At 38.2% G+C, this 21,313-nt stretch overlaps 1 protein-coding gene across 3 annotated transcripts in view; it reads right to left on the reverse strand.

The window, feature by feature from the left end:
• The window catches only part of GALK2 (galactokinase 2), a 48,477-nt gene that overhangs the window by 17,593 nt on the left and 9,571 nt on the right, over positions 1-21,313 (reverse strand). For 2 of the 3 annotated variants that reach the window (XM_086471620.1, XM_009948016.2), the window contains exons 5-7: positions 20,177-20,323; positions 7,346-7,444; positions 4,465-4,617 (exon numbers count right to left, since the gene is read on the reverse strand). In XM_086471620.1, coding sequence (XP_086327746.1) covers positions 4,465-4,617; positions 7,346-7,444; positions 20,177-20,323 — 399 coding nt within the window. Of the gene's footprint in view, positions 1-2,778; positions 2,866-4,464; positions 4,618-7,345; positions 7,445-20,176; positions 20,324-21,313 lie in introns of all 3 variants that reach the window. The other variant, XM_086471619.1, reaches the window with a different exon arrangement.

The following is a 21,313-nucleotide window of genomic DNA, read 5'->3' on the forward strand; positions in this document are numbered from 1 at the left end:
TAAAGTATGTTCTTTTAACATCCAACTTAAAGAAAGTTTCAAGCCTTACAGGAAGGTTACGATGTGTTAGTCAGAATCTGCTCTGCTCCTATATGACTGCTATGATGCTAATCAGTTCTAGACTTATCTCTTTTTCCCACTCCAGACAATGACGTCATGCTTTGTGTATCTTTGTAATGTTTTGGCAACAGACAGCAGTTACTCCAACAGGCCAGTATCCTGAAAGGAAATATGTGAAATAGACTTTTCTCTGGAAGGTCACCTAATGAAAATGGTTGAGTAAAGCAGCCATCCTCATAAGGTGGAACATTTTTAATGTAATGAATTACAGCAGAATATTAAGTGGTCATTGTGTGATCCTACTGATATACCACCTTTACTTTCAACAGGCTACTACATAGTAAGACATAGATTAGCAGGTACATACCAATGTCATTTTACTGTATTCATAAGCACCTGACATACTTCCAGTTCTGCACCACTTAAACTGAGATTAAAGCTTCCAAGTATGCCAGATCAGGCTGTATGTTTGCAGAGAATTTAAACCAGTGCAGCAAGACCAGGGAACAAAATCTTTTTCCTATTCAAATCAATCTTAAAACCTCTAATCAACATGGCCAAGATTTCACCCAGCATGCTTTGTTATTCTTTTCAATAAACACTGTTTCTGAGTGAGATTGGTTTGAAATCATTTTTGTCTCAATTCAGCAAAGCCATCTAACTTCCTAGGTTACAATAATCATGGGATTTTGCATACATGTCTGGAAAATATTTGCTTTACTTTGTGCAAATTTACAGCATGAAATTTAAGCAGAAGATCTGCTGCCCAACTATCTGCTTATAGATTCTCAACCCTCCTGCTCTCCTCAACAGTGCTTTTGCAGGGGCTCTTACAGTTTTGCTTTGTTACAGTATACAAAAATTAACTACTTTTGGTGCCACCTAGTGACTTGCTAAGATTTATGTGAGGCTTAGTAGAGCAGAAAAAACAAAATCCAATCAAAATCCTAACCATATGACTCTGTCGCCATCTAAAACACAGGTTTTGTATGTTCAGTGGTAGAGAAAGAAGCAGCACTGTCTAGTGGCTAATGCAGAAATCAGGGTGAGAAAATTTTCTTGTATAAGAGTGGTAAAGTCACTTCTGGCCTGCTTTTCAAATGCTCTGACTACCTAGAACTCCACAGCCTTTATGTCATTGTATCTCAGCTTACTTATTGGTAAGTTAGAATAACCATTATTGCTTCATTTGTTTTACATAAATACTCAATATCTCTTACACTGGTGCATGTTTGTGACGTTCTTAAATCTGCTTCAAGGTGCTAAATGAATGGAAATTTTTTGCCTCATACTTTAATCCTAATGTTCAGCATCTCCTAGACTTTATTATCAGAAGTTAAACAGAACTAAGAATTTACAAAAAAATTATGTTCTATAAGGCAACAAAATTTTTTCTACTTCCTTTTTTAATAAATAATCCTCTGTAGAAACATGTCATGTGTCACATCTGTTACCATTTCTGTACTTCAAGGGAGATGCTGTATTTCAGATGAGCTAACTACACCGGGGTTTTATAGGTCAAATGTCCCAAATGGGAACTGACCCCGTCAGGCCAGTGGGCAGGGCTTTGTTGGAAAGCTTATATGTACTGCTTATAGCAAAGTTCCAATTCTAACAGCATTGGGAAAAACATTATGGGCAAACAGAAATGGTTTTTTTAAAATAGCCTAGCTGCAGCGGCTCAAATTGTAATGGACGCAGAAGTGGGGAAAAAATCCCATCTCTTTAATGTACAAAAGTAAGCCAAATACTGATCCCACAGTTGGATATTTTCTTGATGATCTCTGACTAGATGGATTAAAGATGTAGACATCATGCAGCTGGCTCTCAACTGCCAGGCCATAGCATCTGTACGCTTTATTGTCCTTTATCGTTCAACACAGGCACACCGGAGAACTGTAAGTAACTGAGGGGAAAACATATTTAGTCAATGATGGGACAAATATAAATAAAAGAAAGTATGACTAGGAGTAGGTCTAGGAATACTTAGCCCTTATAGAGCAACATCACCTTCTTACACTTTACATTTCTATAATGTCACCTGAGCAGCTTTGCACATTTAACAAACACGAGTTGATAACCACATGGCACTCCAGTTTCAGACATTCTTGGAACTACTCTACAGCTGACAGAGAAGCGAACCACACATGGTGAAGCAGGAGAGAGCAAAGCATTCACTAATGCTCATATTCATCCTGCAGCACCTACTGTGTGAGTCTTCTGAAGTATAAAGTACAAGTTAATTTCCTTTGGAATTGCGAGCGTTCTGCAGAACATAAGTGTCTTTAAACATACTGTTTAATACAGTACAGGAAAGCACTTAGAGGCTACAACAAGAATAGAGAAAGAAAAAAAAAACCAAAACCCAAACCACCAACAAGCAAAAGGATGACTCTCCAGAAGGGAAGGGAAAGGAACAGAACCCGAGGAAGATAATTCTGTGAGGATGATCAAGAGCTTACTTGCTGTAGGGACAGACTGACATCAAAACATTCTAAACTAATGCCAGCAGGGATATGTTGTGTTGGCATCTTTACCTACATGGAACTTTGTGCAAACAGTATGAAATTCTAGAATGACCTAAAGCAGAAAGGGAGAAAAAAGCCTATCCTAAGGCACTTCCCAATGATAATTTATTTTAAAGCATTACTGCAAGGCCTAGCATGGTTCCACCACCTTTACAGTGTTTAAAAGACTTCCCTGCTACCATTTACAGACCTGCCCTCCTTCACCCCACTGTAACCTGTTCCTAAAGACAGTCTTTTTGTGGCTCAACATATTTTTATAGCATGTGCAACTTTCCATCTGGGTAGCACATGTTTAAAAATAGACAGGTGTATGCTGTTCATGTCCTTAAAATCAAGCATCTGCTAAAGGTAGCTTTTAGAGAATGCATCATAGCTAAGAGGAACATAAAAAAAATCATTTTTCCTTACCACCTGTTAGTTTCCTGCACAGAACCAATAATTTAAAGAAAATTAGAAAATGGTGATTCACGTCACACAATCTGGTGTATGGAACCATACTTCAAAAAGTTGTACAACTTAATGCACTTGTAGTTCGCCTTTTAAAACAGATCATCTGTGAAGGCTTTCTTGTTTCTTATGCAAAAAAAAAAAAATTCCAAAGGAAGCTCTTCCTAAAACACGCACTTAGTCAATTAACTATCCTAAATTAGAGGTTTATCAGCTATACCAGCACTAATACAAAGACGGGTCCTTATCTTGATTTTCTTAATGGCATAAAAATCTTTTCATTAGTTTATTATTTATTTTTCAGTGACGATAGCTTTAACTACGGTCATTGGTGCTATTATTTTTACCATATCTTTTATACACCTCAAATGCAGCTATGTTCTTTATACCTGAGTTTAAAGCCCATTTAAAAAGTCATCTCAAGTTTAGCTTCCCTCTTCAAAAAATATCTCAGCACAGAATTTTATATTGCTTTTCAACAGTATCTGATCATCTCTTCAACATTTGTTTTTTTAGCATTACCTAAAAAAAATTTTTTATAGAATTATGATGCCAATAGATGCTCAAAGTACTTTTGAGTATTGCTCAGATATTGGCCAAATGTTTTGTGGCCAAGAGTTCCATGCTGCAGTTTTTAAAACTTTCATCAAGACTTTGTGACCCAAATTCTGTTCTTCACCCAGCACACTGTTTGGTATAACTGCAGTGAATCTTTATGCTTTTCACGTAATCTAATAGAAGAAAAATCCATTGTATTCCTATAATAAACTCAAACCAAACCATACATCTACATATTCCTAAACATATGGTCTACAAAATCCAGAATGGAAGTGGAACTTAGATTTTTCATGTTCAAATTCCATACATTTTAGAGATAATTGCAAGCTGTAAACTGGCAGTACAACCTAAATGTTGGGGTTCGCTTCAAGCCTGTTTTTAAACTGCACACTGACATCCATGCCGCTCTTCAGCATTTCCAATACTACTTCCAGGCCTCCAACTAGTAGCTTTGATGTCCTCTAAATCCTAGAAAATATACATCTATCGCCACATATACATATAAACACGTGACCATACTGGTTGCTTTCCATTATTTGTCATTATTCAGATTTAATTAGAAACAGTCCCATCTTATTAACTGAGAATATTTTTTGCTGAAAAATAAGTCTTATTTCCTCTATTGAAATAGAATACAAAATAAATTCAATAGAACTAAATCACATAATCTTCTATATAAGGCCACAGTCCTTGCACTTCCACTAAACTTGGCAGGAGCTGTTTCTGCAGAGATGGAGGTGTCTGGCTCTGCAAAGAAAAATGCTACTTGAAGTAGCACCTACCCAGGTGTTAGACACGATTGGTCAGAAGTGGAAAAAAGCACATATTTAGATGAAGGTTTCATTAGCGTTTGACATAAGCCATACGTTACCTTTGTAGCCAGACGACACTCCATTACCCTAATATTGTAATGAGAAGTTGCTGCTTTATTCATTTCAACACAACTGTTAGCAATAACAAACGCTGCTCCACTTGGAAGTCTAACATCAGTTGCCCTCAGAGGACTGAACTCTATCAACTTGGCCTATTGAAAGAAAAATGAATGGTTAGTTTTAATTTACTACTAGCTAACAGTGCACTTAGTTCTATAAATCAAACGCAAATTTGCATGTTTTTTCTCTTGAAAATCCAGGAACAGTTAAAGAAAGAAAACTGACATGAAACAGCGAGAAAAGAGGTTTAACCTCATTGGCCAACTTACACATACATTTCAAACCTTTCCCTTGTAGCTGGGTTTTAAAATGTTTCCATTAAGTCTTTGGGTTTTCTCAGCATTTCACAGAACCCCACCCAACCTATTTTTCTTGCCTGTTTAAGACAAGTTTTTCTTTGATCTACAGAAAAGTACCAGGCCTGGCTGAAGCTAATGTGCGTGCCAGTAGAAACAAGGGGCTTCACATTCCCTTCCCCTTCACCAATGTCCATCTCCCCCTTAAGTTTTCTGATTTTCCACTAAAGATTAGTTCACTGAGGTACAGAATAGTACCAAAATTTTACAACTGACTGCAGACAGTGATCATGTTACACATGGACAATCAAACACAAATGAACTAAAACTATATATAAAAACGTAGTTACTGTCTCCTTCCTTCTGACATAAGAGACTGCCTTTCCTCGCAGATGCCTTACACAGGCTGCATAAGATGTTCCCAGCATTTGTGACCTTTTCATGGAATAAGCTAGGCATCCATTAATTAAATAATTCAGGATGTAATGTAATCAAGAGATTAAATTCACATCTGTTTTTTCATTGGGATAAGTTGTAAATCATGTGCCCTGCTTTGGCTTCTTAGAATAGACTGTAACTCTGCAAGCAGGGACGTCTTACTGGTTTTGGCATTGTTCACCCCCAGAGAGTTCCCTGAGCAGCTAGAGTGCTAAATAAACAATGACAAATCTGCTTGTACATTATGTACAGCATGTGTGTTACTCCCTGCCATTGAGATTCTGGACCACGTCACAAAATTACTATCAAGACGGACAAGGCTGCTTACATTTAAGTATACCCTTTAAGAACTGCTACATTAAATCAGAATGTACCACTAAGCTGGTCCATTGTCCTGTTTCTGACAGTAGCCATAAATGGATATTTAGGGGAACTATAAAAATAGGACATATCAAAGCAATCTTTTTTTCGGGGTGTATCTTTCCAGCTTCCCATAAGCAAAGATTACAGCAGTTACGCTTACACTGGAAGAAACACCAGACTATTATGTTTAATAGCTACAACCAGGCTAACGCTCTATCAGTGTATCCAAGAAGGTCTTGTTTTTGAACGCTTTTTAAACTTTTGCCTTCCACAATGTACGGTATTTCTCAATTTAACAATGATGTTTTGGGAAAAAAAACCAACAAACTTCCTTGTTTGTTTTTAACAAGCTGCTTGCTAATGTCATTGTGTTTCTGTTAGTTCTTTGGTTATGAAAACCACCGAATTCCCAATTTACCTTCTCTTAGCCATTCAGGGGTTTTACAGAGCTTCAAAATATCACCTCAAAGATACTTATTTTCCAAGCTGAAAAGTTCTAAATTGTTCAGTGAATGTTCGCATAAAAAAATAGCTTTGATCAACCTCAGTGTCCTTTACTGCACTTTTCTCGTTCTAGTGGTTTTTCGATTTTTTTGAGATGGGAGGCCAGAAGAACTGCATTCAGCTGCAAGTACACTGAAGCAAGGATATCTTCTGGTTTGTTCACAATTTCTTTACTAACATTTTCTTTGCCTTTTTGATCACCACCTCTATATATCAGAAAAGCCTCCACTTACATGATCATCTGTGTGTATGCCAGGAAAATACGCTGCTTCCTTCAGCATTCATGTAGCTGTGTGCTTACTATTAACAGCATAAAGTGTGAAGGAAAGGTGTAAAGCAGGTACAGGTGATGTGAAATTGAAAATACACATGCCACATGATGGAACTAGAAGAATGGTGTAATTCCAGGAAATAGCTTATTTTCTGTGTAAGGTCATCCAAGATAAGGCATTAAGGAACAAAAGCTGTAGAAGAGGTATAATATCACAATTATAAGGAAAATAAAGGTTGTCATGACACGCTATATTAATTTCAATAAAAGTATTTTGATAGGTTTTAGGTTTGGGCAGTCGCAGTCCTGTGCATCTTCTGGGACAGTGGATGAACTCCACTAAATTCCACTGCAAGCACTCATGCATAACTTGGCAGGTCTTGTTTATCATTGCTAGTCCACCTTCTGTCACCAAGTTTAAGGCAGCTAAATGTCTTCTACATCAGAATCCAGCCACAGAATTGTCTGGAATTAGCAAAACTGGTAAAAAAAAATCTCCATTGTCTTTGTAACTGGACCTGGCAAAACTTCCTAGAACTGCTTGGTTATAAGAAGTTTCAAGAAAGCATTTTTGTAATAATTATCCCATTTGCACTGAATACAAGGCATACCGACCATTCAGATTTAATTATATGAGAAACATTCTAAGTTCAGCGATGAATTAGCCAAATAGCGTGGAACCTGGTGCTCTTCTAGAGTACATCTTTCCCCATGTCTTTTCTTTCTTCCTTCTCGCCATTTCTCATTTTCATCATCTTACTCCTTCACACTTGTTGTACTGAACTGTACACAAGTTTACACATCCCGTTTCATTTGCATACCAATGGTGCTTATACTGCTTACTAAGGTATTCCAGTTTCCTGTCTTTCTGCTGGATACATACGAAGATATTTTTGTTTACATAAATGAATATTACATTGTTAATTTAGATTTCAAAGATCCACATACAGTTCCTTCTTCTGCCAGAAAGGAGATTGACTGGTCCATTCCTCCACCTTCTGTGCCAATATAACGTTCACTCTTTGTACAAATTTCTGCAAGTTCCACCTGAAAAAAAAATAACATATGAACCTTCAGCCAAGGTTAAAGATGATACTTCTATACTGCTTACATATGAGATGGTGAGAAAACAAAGGAGATAATGATAGAGCTCTGAAACCATTTTCTCTCACACACCAAGTAGTGTAAGCTGGTATCAACCAGGATGCCACGTAGCTCTTTTTTCCTTTTGTTCTGAAGCAAAGAAGAATCAACTATTCAGCCTCCACTGGACCCACCGTAGCCAGATGCTTTTGAGTATCCAAGATGCTTAACTCTTGTGGCTGTACTCCTCCCCCCTTTCTCATTCACTTCCATCCCAATAGCGAATATTCTGTCTATTTATTAGTTGACTCCATCTATATCTGCATCTTAGTAGCTTATAGAAAAATGGCAAGTTGTTACTCTATGCTATTTTAATGCACTGACTCCATAATCAGAAATTATCTATGGAACCTAACTCAGAAGCCCTTTCTCACTGTAAATACTCTAATCAGTGGTGCTTGTCCTTTCTCCTTGAGATACTGCACTCTGCTTACATTGTTTATCTGAACTAATTTGTAACTACATGTGATTTGCATTCTTCTATGACATTTTAGGCATATCTTTGTGCTTTCTGATACCTGCAGGTCAGAGGATACTATGGGAGGGTGGAATACCACTATCATAACTGTAAAAAGTAATAATTTACAGTAAAGCTTTCAGCCGTCAGGCCAAGTCAAAACAAAACACAAGGAAAGCCTTGGAGAATGGTCAAAGAACTAGTCAAAAAGGAGTAGGTCAAAAGGAAAGCATCTGTGTCCACCTACTAAGACCCCTACCAGTTTGTTTTTCTAAGTACAAGGTAACCACAAGGAAGGTGGGAAAATAACTTTAGAAAAGCCACAGTCTGCTTTTCAGTCTGATGGGAAAGTCAGATTCCGATTCCACACTAAGGATGTAGCATCACAGGATTGGAACAAGCTAACCAGCAAGGCAGGGACATTAGCCAGCACACAGCTGTAAAAGGCAGCAGATAGATGCAGTAAATCACCATGCCAAGAGAGAGGTATGTGCAGGGTGCCTGCCTGCTTCCTTACTCAATCTCTGTAATGGCACCACAGACAAAGTTGTAAAATTGGTGCTTAGATCAACGTAATCAGGCTGAACTGTTTGCAAATGCACTAACAACCAATTTACTGAGCTCACAATGCAGTTATGGCAAATAAGCCTTAGGATGATAAGCAGAAATTATCAAAAGAACATTAATAAAGTTAGTTTTAAAAACTATGTAGACTGGATCTCTTTGAATCAAACACGTAAATGACCACTCAGAAGAAAAAGACTATTAATGAGAGAACATAGAAAGTACAATCAGCAAAAATATTCTCCTTTTCTGCACTGCCTTTCCTTTGTGTATTTTAAAGACAAGTTGAAACAGAGATAATGCTTCTTTTATTTTTCTTGAGAAAGTATAGGAACATCACACATTTTGGTGTTCTTTCTTTTTAACAAAAGCCATCTTGCAGCGCCTGACTTTTGCTGAAGATCAGATTCATCAAAATTAGCTTTTCCTCTCTTGTCCCACATCCACTCCAAGCAGTCCCATTTCCAGTTTGAACCTTAGACCTCTTCATCCCATCAATGAAAGTTTAACATCCAGTTGCCATGTGTCCCTGCTCCACTACAAGTTGGAAATAATCCTGAATGAAATGCTAGTGAATGTAATGATGCTTTTTATTCCCCATTTAATGCTAAAACACTCAGCGACAGCTCCACAGAAAAGAACAAACCTCCATACACAGCAGTCTCCAGATGCTCACTCCTTCCTACATGTGAAGGCTTGCCTATTTACAAACATTTGTTGCTGGGATGTGGAAACACCGGCATGCTTCAGCCAGTTCTGCTGAACCTGCCTTTCACCCCTCTGAGAACAGAGCAATACCACATCTTTGACTTTTGGAGCCACTGGCAGGAGACATGAGACTGCAGTTCATGAAGATTACTCACTGGCAGCAACAGAAACTGCTCCACTCTGGCTGAGAAGACCACGCCAGCACACTGGCCATGCACACTCAAATAGGAGCTACAGCTGTGCAAACCTGGCCCGAAGTACAGCTCCTGAGGTACCCACAAGGTATGCCCTACTCTTGGGCACGGCTGCCAGAGGTATTATTTCATCTGCAATTGCCAGACAAAGCTTTGCAAAGCCAGAAATTAAGCATTTCACCCTTCACTTAGTCTGGCTGCATGTCATCTCCATGTACACATCAGCTACCGCTTGACGGCCTAAATAGTTTAGCCTTTATGAGACTGGGCTTATTAAATAAATATCAGGAGAAGTCTTGCAGAGGAGGAATGTTAACAATTAGGACAGTGCCACTCCCCTGTCCCTTTACATGGTCTGGTGAATTGTGCCTGGTTAAGCACTGGGCCCTGCTTTGTCCCAGCTCACCAGCTGTCCAGCTGCGTATTCTGGGCTAACAGCGCTGCTCGAGCTTGAGCAACTTTTGTTTTGAAACTTAGCAAGGATTGGCAGGACCACCAAGTAGTAACTGGCAAGGGTTGAGAAGAACCCTCTCCACAAGACAGCCCAAGGCATCCCTGAAACATTATTTGGTTTCTAATTTAAACAGGCCCTTCCTGACACAGGCTGGCCTTCTAATACTAGGATGAGAAGCATGTGAATGGAGAGGAAATCGTCATCTGTATAGAAAGCAGTTTCTACTTACTATTGAGACAAATGGGCAAATGTTTGCCTTTTTGCTAAAACGAGTGAAAGGGCAAAGTTCAGAGGAACTGAATTGTAGCATTGGAAACTAATGTGAAGACTAAACTGGAAAGCCTTGTGTACATATTTGATACTTGGAAAAAGATGGTCATATGACTGAAATGCTGAACCGAATGTCAGGAGGTCTGGGCTCAATTTCTAGCTACACATTAAGTTTCTTGTGATTCAGGGAAAGTCCCTTTAATTCATCATGGCTCCATTTCCTCAGTAAAAGGAGTAGTATCTTCCCCCTCTTTGTAATTAGTAATTGCTACTTGGAGTTCTTAGATAATAATGCTATAAATATGTGTGACTTTCTTACTAGAAACTGAAAAACCCCACATTTTGCTACACAGTTTCTCTGACTTCAGGCTTCTACAGAAAATATCTCTAAGGAAAAAATTTGCTAGAACTATGTAACAAAGGGAAATAACTTTTGCCTATCTCAGAGCAATGCCTTGTTTCCATTCAACTTGCAATGCCCAGAAGCTCTTTAGGGCAGGGACTGTTATTTCTATCTCTCTGTAGTGTATGTCTCACCTGTAAAAATACAGAGCTTCTCAGCACAATTTGGCAACATCTCAAATGTATGTCTGAACAATACCTAGGCGTGCATTGCCTTCTTCCTCCTGGCTGCACTGCAGTTCCTGCAGAGAAGTAACTCAGAGCATTCTCATAGCCACCACCGCACCCCAGGCTACACCACAGCATCCCCTGCCAGGCAGGTAGGTCAGAGGGGGCCAGCCACTCTTTGGCAGAGCTCAAAGTACAACTGTTATGTGCATAAAATGTACAACATCACCCCTATCAAGTTCCACAGGAGTCCTAAACAGGCTTTCTTGTAGAGCTAGGTGAAAGCATGCATTTGTTCTTCATGAAGCCCCATGAAAAATATGCAGAAAGAATAAACCCCATCTGCACATAGACTACACTTCTATCCCATGTATTCTGATCTGTACGAGATCACTTTGAGACAGCCACAAAACAAGTTAGTTTTATGCACCCAAGACTCATTAGCATGTTTTTTCCATCCCTAAAGCAGTATTTCAAAAACACTAAGAAATCATAATTTAAGTCTTCATAGAATTTTACATACTTTACTTTAAAAGCATTCCTATAAGGCTGCTGTTATCTTCAATTTAGAGACAGCACAGATATTTACATGATTTGTTCGGAGTCATGTGAAGCAGTGGCAAAGCTGAAATGAGAATTAAAAAACCTCCCTATTTCCAGTATTGTGGCTTATTTCTCTAAAGAATATGGTCTCAGGGAAACCTTTGTGGGGTGGGTTTAAAATCTTTTTAAGACGATGGTAAGGAAAAGTGGAACAAAAAGATGCTAAAATCAAAGTTAATGGGTCTGAACAGTAGTACTATTACTTAATCAGATGAATCAAAAATTTCCTTACCTCAACTGTTCTGTGATTCACATATGCTACTGTCCTCCGAATTGCTTTATTGTTGTTCCAGGAAGTTGTTCCAACAGGACTGACTAGACCAGGTCATAACTTATGAGTAACTACTATCATGCAGACAGTAAGTCCTAAGCTGTCATCTACACTATTAAACAAGCAAAGTGATATATTTAACATAGAAACGTAAAGCTCAAAAATCAGCAGATGCTTCCTTTGATCTTGGCCCCCCCCCCCCCCCAAAAAAAAAAACACCTAGCCAAGAAGGGAAGTGCATATAATGACCAGGAGTAAGGGGTTGTCAGCTAGCTAAAATTCATTAAAAGACTTGGGTTGGAATAAAAAAGTAGACTATATTAACATAACACCATCCTTTGTGAGTCAAAGCAATGCCACTTCTAGTTCTGTATTTTGTACCCAAAAGTGGGCTTTTAGTATGGCCCAAAGGCCAAGTCTAGATGATATCTCCTCAGAATGTTATTTTTTGACAAAGAGCTTCCTGACCCGAATGTGAATTCTGCACACTTAAGTTACCAACAATGGATTTCTTATACATGAATTATCCAGTCTCCCTTTTAACTCTTTCAAAATTTTAACATGTAGGACATCCAGGACTTCTACAGCTTGTCAGGTGAAGAACCATCTCCTTTTGTTGACTATTAACATGCACCTGACTAGCGTCACCTAATACCTTCTGGCTCTTACAATGTAAGGGGCAATGAACAGTTGATTCCTATCCACTCCATCAATTATTTTCATCAATTTGTGGACCTCTATCACTTCCTCCTTAAAGTGCCTTTTTCCAGAGAGTCCTAGCTTACTTTTACAGAGGTGATTCTGTACCTTTGATCATCCATGTGGCTTTTCCCTTAGTCTTTTTCAGTTTAGCTATCCTGGTTGGTAAGAAAGGGGAGAGACAGACTTACAGCTTTTCTCAGAGTACCTTAGAGAAAACGTCACTGTATCTTTTGCTATTTTTACATGGCAAATGAGCTACATAAAATGTGTGTTAATTAGTGCTGACACAAACATATGGTAATGCAGCCTCAACCAGTTCAGCACTACTATTCCACCTCTTTCACTGAAGTTATCATCCTGGCACCAGAGTCATCAGGAGAGCTTATGTGACCACGTGTCAGCCACTCCTGTGCAAAGTCCCTTTGTTTAAACCTGCTTTGCAGTGGCATGGCTGAAGCAAACTGTTGCCTCCTGCTGACTGTAGTGAGGTCTGTAACAATGAGCGATAGTAAGCAGGGAAGCTGGGATGGAAACTAAAGTTAGTCTAGCAATACCTGAACAGCCTCTGAACATGGGAGACAGATGAGCATAACATGACAGTAGTAGCAGCTGGTAGGTGAGTTAAACCTTGAAGTCTCCCTGGTGATCTGTCACGAAACACTAAATATTGCAGCTTTTGAATGCCAGACACAGTGTGATCCAGACAAACACAAACAGTGTTTTTATAGCTGTTGGCAAGTACACAGGCCAGGTTAGCGGTGCTTCCATGGGAGATGTTTAGTATCAGTAAGTTACATGATACATTAAGGTTTTTTTGTTGTTCATCCAGCAAAAAAGATATGATACAACACATTCAATGAGAATATCCATAATTAAAATAATATAAAGCAACTTCATTAGGAGTAGAATCCCAGTGTATACAATACACTCGCTTCCCTAATAAGCAGTTAAGCGTTAAGAAATTTATGTGTAATAATCTATTTAAGGAAGCTGCTGTCCTTCAAGGATTTCAAAACTGAACTCAAGTTTTAGACAACTTTAGTTGGAGCATTTGGAAAAATCTAAAACTAACAATGTACAAAATGTATTTTTTTCAGGCTGTTTCTTTTCAGGAGCTTAATTCTAAAGTCTGCTCAGAATGTATCCTATGTCAGGAGGCAGCGCTTTCCAGTTTGTCTACCAGGCAACTGGCCCCCATGTGCAGACCCAGGCTAGCCTTTGATCTAAGCACTCTACTGACTACCTCTGTTTTTTGTTTGAAACAATTTAAGGTTCTCCCTGATAAGGAGCAAGTCAATCTTGGGTTACAAAGAAAGAAATTACTACTACTTAAATCTGTTTTATCTTTGAGCCACAAGATTTCCTATGCAGCATGCAGAACGTCCAATCTGGGAAATCATATTAGTGAAGATATAATTTAGTCTGACAAAGAAGGGTTGTGATTTTTTTATTATTAGTTGCCTTATGTGTAGTTACTCTAGATGGAGAGATTTCTTGTAATCAGAACTCATCAACAGCTCTGCATCATGTTACCTTGGTTTGGATTTTTAATGGAAAAAGTGGCTTTTCAGTAAAATGATACTTTTCACTAGTATGTATTTTTCTCTGCTTGTTTACATTTCAATATGAAACACCTACAACTCAGGGTTTGATTTTCAAGTGAGTATTTTTGGTCTTTCAAAAATGTTGAAGAACTGCTAGAAGAACATTTTTCTGACTGTTTCCAGGCACAGTCCAACATTGTGTTCGATTTACACATATATACCCTGATACTTCAGCAGCATGATAAATTATGAACCACTCAATACAGCGCATTTCATTCTCTGTTGCTCCACCATTTATTCTAGTTTCTCTCAATTTGATGTTATTGATAATGAACATGAAGGCCTAGATGTACAAAGGTATTCAGGTGTCTGAGGAATAATGAAAGTGAACAGATGATCACTTACTTATAAAAAAATTCCTAAAAATAGAAACCTAAAGAATTATCTGAGTGAGAACAGATAAGGGAGTTTCACCTTTAACAGTCCCCTTGCTCACAAAGAGGCCAAGGGCCAACTGCTCTGATTTTCACTCATGCAATGGGTCTGGACAGTATGTAAACCGTGACAGAATTTGTCCCTATATAACTGTCATTGTCAATATGTTCCATACCAGTGATCAATCCATTCCATCTCACATAGACCTTTAAAGTAGTAAACTTGTGTAAGATTAAACCCCTTAAAAGAGTAAGACAATTAGTGAGTAGGAGACAGGCAAGTATTTGTTAGTACAACAGAATTAGTGTTGCTTAGTACTTTTTTGGAACAGCTCACCCTACATTACCCAGAAACTTGATATATACAAATCCAGAATGACAGCAGCCAAAATAAAGCAACCTTCTCTATAAAATTATAGTATTAAATTATATCTGCCTCAGTGTTTTCATGTGTGTTCATTTCGGCCAAAGTTAAACGTGATAGATTTTCTATGTATAACAATGCAGGAGGCGTGATAGCTAATCTTTAAAAACAAAACCTAATTTTCTTCCTGTTTTAAATTTTATTGTTCATGAAGGGAAGGTCCATAAAGAAAATACATACGTTAATATGAGTTAATTTTAGACTGCCATTTGCAGTGCTCCAAAAGTCTCTTCAGCACGCAAATTTAAGTAACTGGAGTATTTAAGTATCTATTGAACTAAAAATCCCATGCATACATTTACTCTCTCTACAGCAATGCAGGATGATTCCCCAATGCACGTTCACTAACGTTTTGGCCAGTTTAATCTGAAAAGTCAGACTCAGTCTGCTGCTTCCCTTTACAACAAATAATGATGGTGATTTTATGGCAAATTTAGCATAGATTTTCTATGAAATTCTGCAGGGTTTGGTTCAAGCACACAGGACTGAACATGGAGAAGAAACATTTAAAGGTAAAGATTTTACAATAAGAAGAAAACATTCTCCACCACTTAAAGGCAGGTTTAAAGTCTAGTTAGATGGTGGGGGTTTTTTCAATCTGTGCATGTTTTATACATATGTATATATGTACGAAAATAACTTCTGAAATATAAGACACCGTGTTTCATTTATCAAGGTATAAAATGATGCCTAAATTTTGAGGTTATTTTTACCACCAGGAATGTCCTTATTTTTAGTATCTGGTCTTGACAAGGAATAGATTGCTGAAAGTTATCATCTGCTTCCAGTTTGCATACAAAATCCCAATTAGCTAAACTTCATATATGTTTTGAAGTGTAATTATGCTTGCTTTTTTCCAAAATGGGAAAATATTTGTCAGATAGTATCTGGATGTTCTCATAAGCACAGCAATCTTAGCTTGACTTTGTCTGCCCTCTAACATGCTCAAATAGAAGGTTATCAATTTGGTTGATGAGAGATTATGGCCTTTGATTACCAGTGCTCCGAAGTACTCTGTTTCCCCTTGATTACAAACACACATAGTCAAACTTAATAAGTTAAAGAACCCTACTTTTTAATTCCACAGGGAGAAAGGAATATTTCCCAATATTAACAGTACTTCGAAATAAAATATCTATGTACCATTTTTGTGTAAGCAATTTAAGTTTCTTGTATAATAACCTCAGCATGCATCTATCAAACACGTCTGATGCAGCAATATTATAAAATAATCCTACCTAGTATTATCAGCACATGTTATTGATTTCAAAGTCACACTAGCAACATGAATACTCAGCTTTTCTTGCCAGAAAATATCTTGCTAGATATTAAAGCCCTATTGCACAATAGAAAAAATATTAGGAAGTAGTAACATATTCAATTAAAGCCCCTTCCTTATTATATACTGGCTTCAGAAACAAAGTAGAAGGGATTCCAGTTGGCCTATCTATTCTCCCACTGAAATCAATGACGTTACCAGGTATTGTAACTGTTTAAACACAGGACAATGCTGAATGTTTTGAAAATCCCACACTCAAATTGATCTAAGCATAGTTTGAGAAAATCGAAGCAAATGGACACTGTACCATTACAGATTAGATTTAGGTCCTTTATTTATCATTCCATCTGACTTAAGATTTTTCTCAGTCTAGATAGAGCCACATATAATTCAACTTCCTATGCTTAGCATTTCACATTAAATTAAATAAACTCTATTGGCTTTTGATCTATTTTTCCCCAATACGTATGTGCACAGCTGCCCAGCCTTGAGTGACAGAAAAAAAAGTTGGGGTGGCTGAACAGAACTGAGTACCACAAGATTTAACATTTGGACAGCAACACTATCATCACATCTTTCAAGTAAATCTAGTTATTCAGAAGTACTAAGTGATTTTCTGTACTCATTAATTCCTACCATGAAACACAAAGCTGGGACAATTTAGAGCATTATTCTATTTCCTTTACAAAAAGTATCTTCTCCTGATGAAAAGTTGTACAAAAGATTTATTTTGTAACAGTAAATTAAAAATCACTTTAAAATCAAAAGCTAATACTGAGCATTGCTGTTCTTTGAGTGATGCCAGCACAGTCTTAGACTGGTATCCTGTTTGGAGGAGAAAAATGGATTCTTTTTAAAGATCCCATTCTAAATTTTCCATCTTGTTATTTGAATGCTGTTGCACTGCTGTAACTGGTTAGCACTGCACATCTGGCTGAATTGTCTTGGACTAGTATTTTCCCTAAACTATTGTGTATGTGTGTGATGGGTTTGAAAAAAAAAATAGTGTATGCACACTGAAACAATGCCCTATTGCAGACTGCTACACACAATAATTAGTGAGAGCATATTTTTTTTCCTGATTTTGTTTTCAACATCAAAAAATTGCTATTTTTGAAGTAAGCCACCATGAAATTCTAGCCATGCTTTTACAGTGTTTTTCGTTTTGGTTTTTTTTGGCTCTTAATCTCATAGGCCCAAACTTCACACTGGAAGTGTTATCTCATAAAAGCTCTAAATTTCAATGACTTTTACTCTACTGCTACTATTTTAAACTTACATTTCTCAGGAAAAAGAACATATAACTCAAATATTCTCACAAAAATAGATTCACAGAAACAAAACAGACAAATGTTCCATTCAGTAAAAGGTCAATTTTTCATAACTTTGGCTACAGAAGCCCTACAATTCAGCCAAATTTGATTCCGATGCCAAAAGTTTCTACGTCCTGCTGCTCCAGACCATCATATTAAGACTTTGCAAAGTCCATCAGACTAATGAGGGGCAAAAAGTCAATCTTTTCTCATAAAATTACCACCACCACCAAATACTGTTACTTATAAATACTACCCTTTACAACTTTCACAACTCTTAAACATTTGAAAAAAAAAAGACAGAGGGGAGAGGTAAAGCGGTATTTCTTCCTTAAAAATAAACAAACACATAAATACCCAGAGCACTAAAAATGCAAGGTCCTGGTTTGCTTTCTAGTAGAAGGGATCTGGAAAGCCCCTATTTCTGGTCAGCTAAGAATTCCCCTGCCATGGGGGAGCTCCCAGCTGATACAGAGCCAGCATTACTGGATCCTACACAGATACCATTTGACACCAGCACAGGATGCATTAGGAGCTGGAAAGAAGTGGCCAGAGCACGTTTTATACTTCTGAGGGCTCACATGCCTCAATTGCTCTAATTTATATTCAGACTAGCTCTGCCTTATACAAGGCAGTTCTGTGAGGCTAAGCATAAATTCAGTGCAACAGAGAATCTGGATTTAGCTAGATATAAAAGGTCTCTAATGCTAAATCATAAATTAGCCAAGAACACTGAACCTGTTTTTACTGTCCTGTAAGATCTGGGGAAACTTAGAGCCTGGACAAAAGTAATCAGTTTTCAGAGCTGTCCTAACCACCACAACCAGGTGTCTTGGTCTATGGAAGCACATAAAACCTTGGATATGTTCTTAACTGCTCCTATGTTTGCTATTGGGAATTCTCATCTGTACATTAATTGCTCATTTTTCATCACAAGTGCAAAATGTTTGGCTGCACACAGCAGGATTTCCTGACAAAAATGTGCAATTGTGTCTCTTGTGTTTGTCCAACTATATTGAGACAGAAGATTAACTTTCAGCACATTTGCCAATCAGCAAGCAGAAGAGATTTTGGGTTGGCTGAACAGGACATATGAGGAGCAGGAAAGCCATTCAGAGGAGCCTCTGTCTTCCTTCTGTTCCTCCACAAGTTTCTATGAAAATACCAGAAGGAGTTTTGCGCCTTTCTTTAGAACAGGTCTGGCATAATGCCGGCCGGTACTCCCAAGCCATGTGTAAATTCAACTCAAGATACACACTGTATCATTTATTCTCTGAAGAAAGCTGTGCAGTATTTCTTGGAGTAATGAAAACCTGGCTTCTGGTTCTCCAGATACAGATTTCTACTACTTAGTAAAATTTGGGCTTTCTGACCTCTGTCAGCTTTATGGATTTTGCAGATACCCAGTTTCTGAACACATGCACTCCAGGGATTTTGATCAGTATGTCCCAAGCTTAGCTCATTTGGTTACCACCATCAGAGATGGTACTGACCTGTGATAAGACCATTTATGCAAAACCAGAAGCTTCTTGCCAGGCCAGGTACACATGTACAAAAAAAGCACATCTGACACCTCCAACCCTCTTACTGCAAAGTCTCGTTCATCAAAGTGGGATCTTCACTTCCACGTTTTTACCTGTCATTGCACTACACGCCTCAACTCACAAACTAGAGCCTCTGTTAAGTGTCCGGCCCCTTACTAACCTTTTGACCACACCTCGCACCAACACAAAGCAGGGTGACAGTGACTGTAGCCACATCCTCCCACATAAAAAAGCTGCACTGCCTCACCAATCCTGCTTCTTTCTGCCTTAACCCTGCTTGATACCTTCCTGAAGCAAGCACGGTAAGCTGTGCAATGTGGGACAGAGCACTTACTGCTAAGTGGATTGCTGCAGCTGCAGCTACATAGAAAAGCAAGTCACAACTGATCAGCAAAAATGTTCTGTGTGGATCTGCTTACCTCATGGCTCAGATAAGTGCTTGTATACAAGCACAGTTAATAGCTGCCATCATCATGCACCACTTTTAAGTTGGCTTTGTACCACAATTCAGGAATGTCTGCCTTAGACAATAGGCACAAATATGCCTAACAGTCACATTTTGATTTGTTCTTTTCCTGACAATGTTCTAATTTAAGATCCTAGTTTCACTTAACCAGACATTTTTACTGGAGAGAACTTCATTCCCATATGGCACCTTCAAGGACCATGACTCCTCCAGAAATTTGAATTACATGAGCCAAATTCTAGTAACAGTTGTACTGCTAACAGGTCACATACTTGGGGTTTGGTTTTAGACTAATGTTTGTTTAAAAAAGTGAGGAATACATTTTGGATTGTGAATATGTTCCTTCCAAAAAAACTGTGAAGAGAATAAGGAGAGTCAGATGGAAGAATTTTATCTCTACTTTGTGCTGATTATATAATTTATCAAGAAATTGTTCCACAGGCCTCCAACAGATGCTCTGCCGTTAAAGCCATGAAAAGTCATTCAGGGAGAGGGTAAAGGCCTCGGGGGTGTGGTCCACATGCTTCAGCACATATATCCTCAGTCCTGGCCTGCAGATAGCACATCTGGTCCAGGCATGGACCTGATGGTTGGCCAAAGTACAGGCTTACAATAATGCTTCTTTTTTCAGCTTTAATGTAAGCCTGTTTTCTTGCCAAATTCAAATCCTGCCAGAATTTGGCCAAAGATGTTTGCTCAATTGTGCAATATCTTAAGTTTATATCCAACACTCCTTGCAAAAACAATTGTATCGTGTTTTTAATGTTTACAGGCATTAACAATATTTAATTTTAAGTAGAATTTTACTGCTGACACTCTTGTGTTTTACAGTAAATTACCTTAGAGAGGGTTTTTCCATTAGCTCTTAGTGTCACGAGTCCTGTACAGCACACCAAAGCACTGGAGCTAGAGAGACCAGAACTTGGAGGGATGGTTCCATCTAGCAGACAATTCATTCCAGTTGGGTTATTAAGACCAAAATGTTCCTAACAATGAAAAAATAAACAATCTCAGTTTCAAGTACAGACAGGCTCAGGCTTGCAATTATCTGATACTTAGAAAGAGAATCTTTCTGTTGAGTTGCTGGAACCAAGGACCTGCTTCTGGTATCTCCAAAATAAAGCAAAATTTTCATTCTGTTCTTTAAGAACAAAGCCAATGGTAGGGCTTCATCCAAAGGTATGTCTACAGTTCCTGTACACAAACATATATGAGCTGACAGAACTGTACCCCAAGCAGAATGCAGTACAGGCTAAATGCCCAAGAATTCGCCAAGCTTCGTGGGTGGGTTTTGCAGCAACTGGCTCTGCTCTGAGCTGCTGTGGTGACAGTACCAGAGGTTACCAGTCATTTATACCATACTTTTGTCCTTTTCTCCACAGCTCCTTGCTTAAGGCATCCCAAAGAGCTTAAGGTCCACTTTATGCTTCACTTCTAATGCTGGCATGCAGTATTAGGGAGCCACATCACACTGATGGGGAGCTAGTGGCTATGCAGCTGTATTCAAAGGGAGATATTCCTGTCTCCTGAAGCACCCACAGGACTGACACTGAGAAAACCACAATGGTACTTGAAGGACACTATGCTTCAGGAGGCACAAAGACACACCTACCAGTGGTGATGGTCTCTGTCACACTTAGAACAAAGTTTAAAGTATTTTTACTTACTTGATAAATATCACAGATAATACATTTAATCCAGAAGTCATAAATCCTTACGTACATACTCTTTTAATTACTCTTCAGTTGCTTTGTCTTTTTATTTATAAGCACTTTAATATAAATTTCTCTCTGTTGTTAGTTTGAAATAAACATGCAGTACTTATTAAAAAATCATCAAACTTATATGGGGGGTATATGAATAGCTACATTCTGATGCAGATTTATACGTCAATAAATGATGTGTCACTGTCGATAATCAGAAAAAAATGGCAGTGTTTCCATAAAGAAATTCCTAACTTCAAAAGATTCCTACTA

Source organism: Leptosomus discolor, chromosome 11, assembly GCF_034619465.1.
Source record: "Leptosomus discolor isolate bLepDis1 chromosome 11, bLepDis1.hap2, whole genome shotgun sequence".
Classification (NCBI taxonomy): Eukaryota; Metazoa; Chordata; class Aves; order Leptosomiformes; family Leptosomidae; genus Leptosomus; species Leptosomus discolor.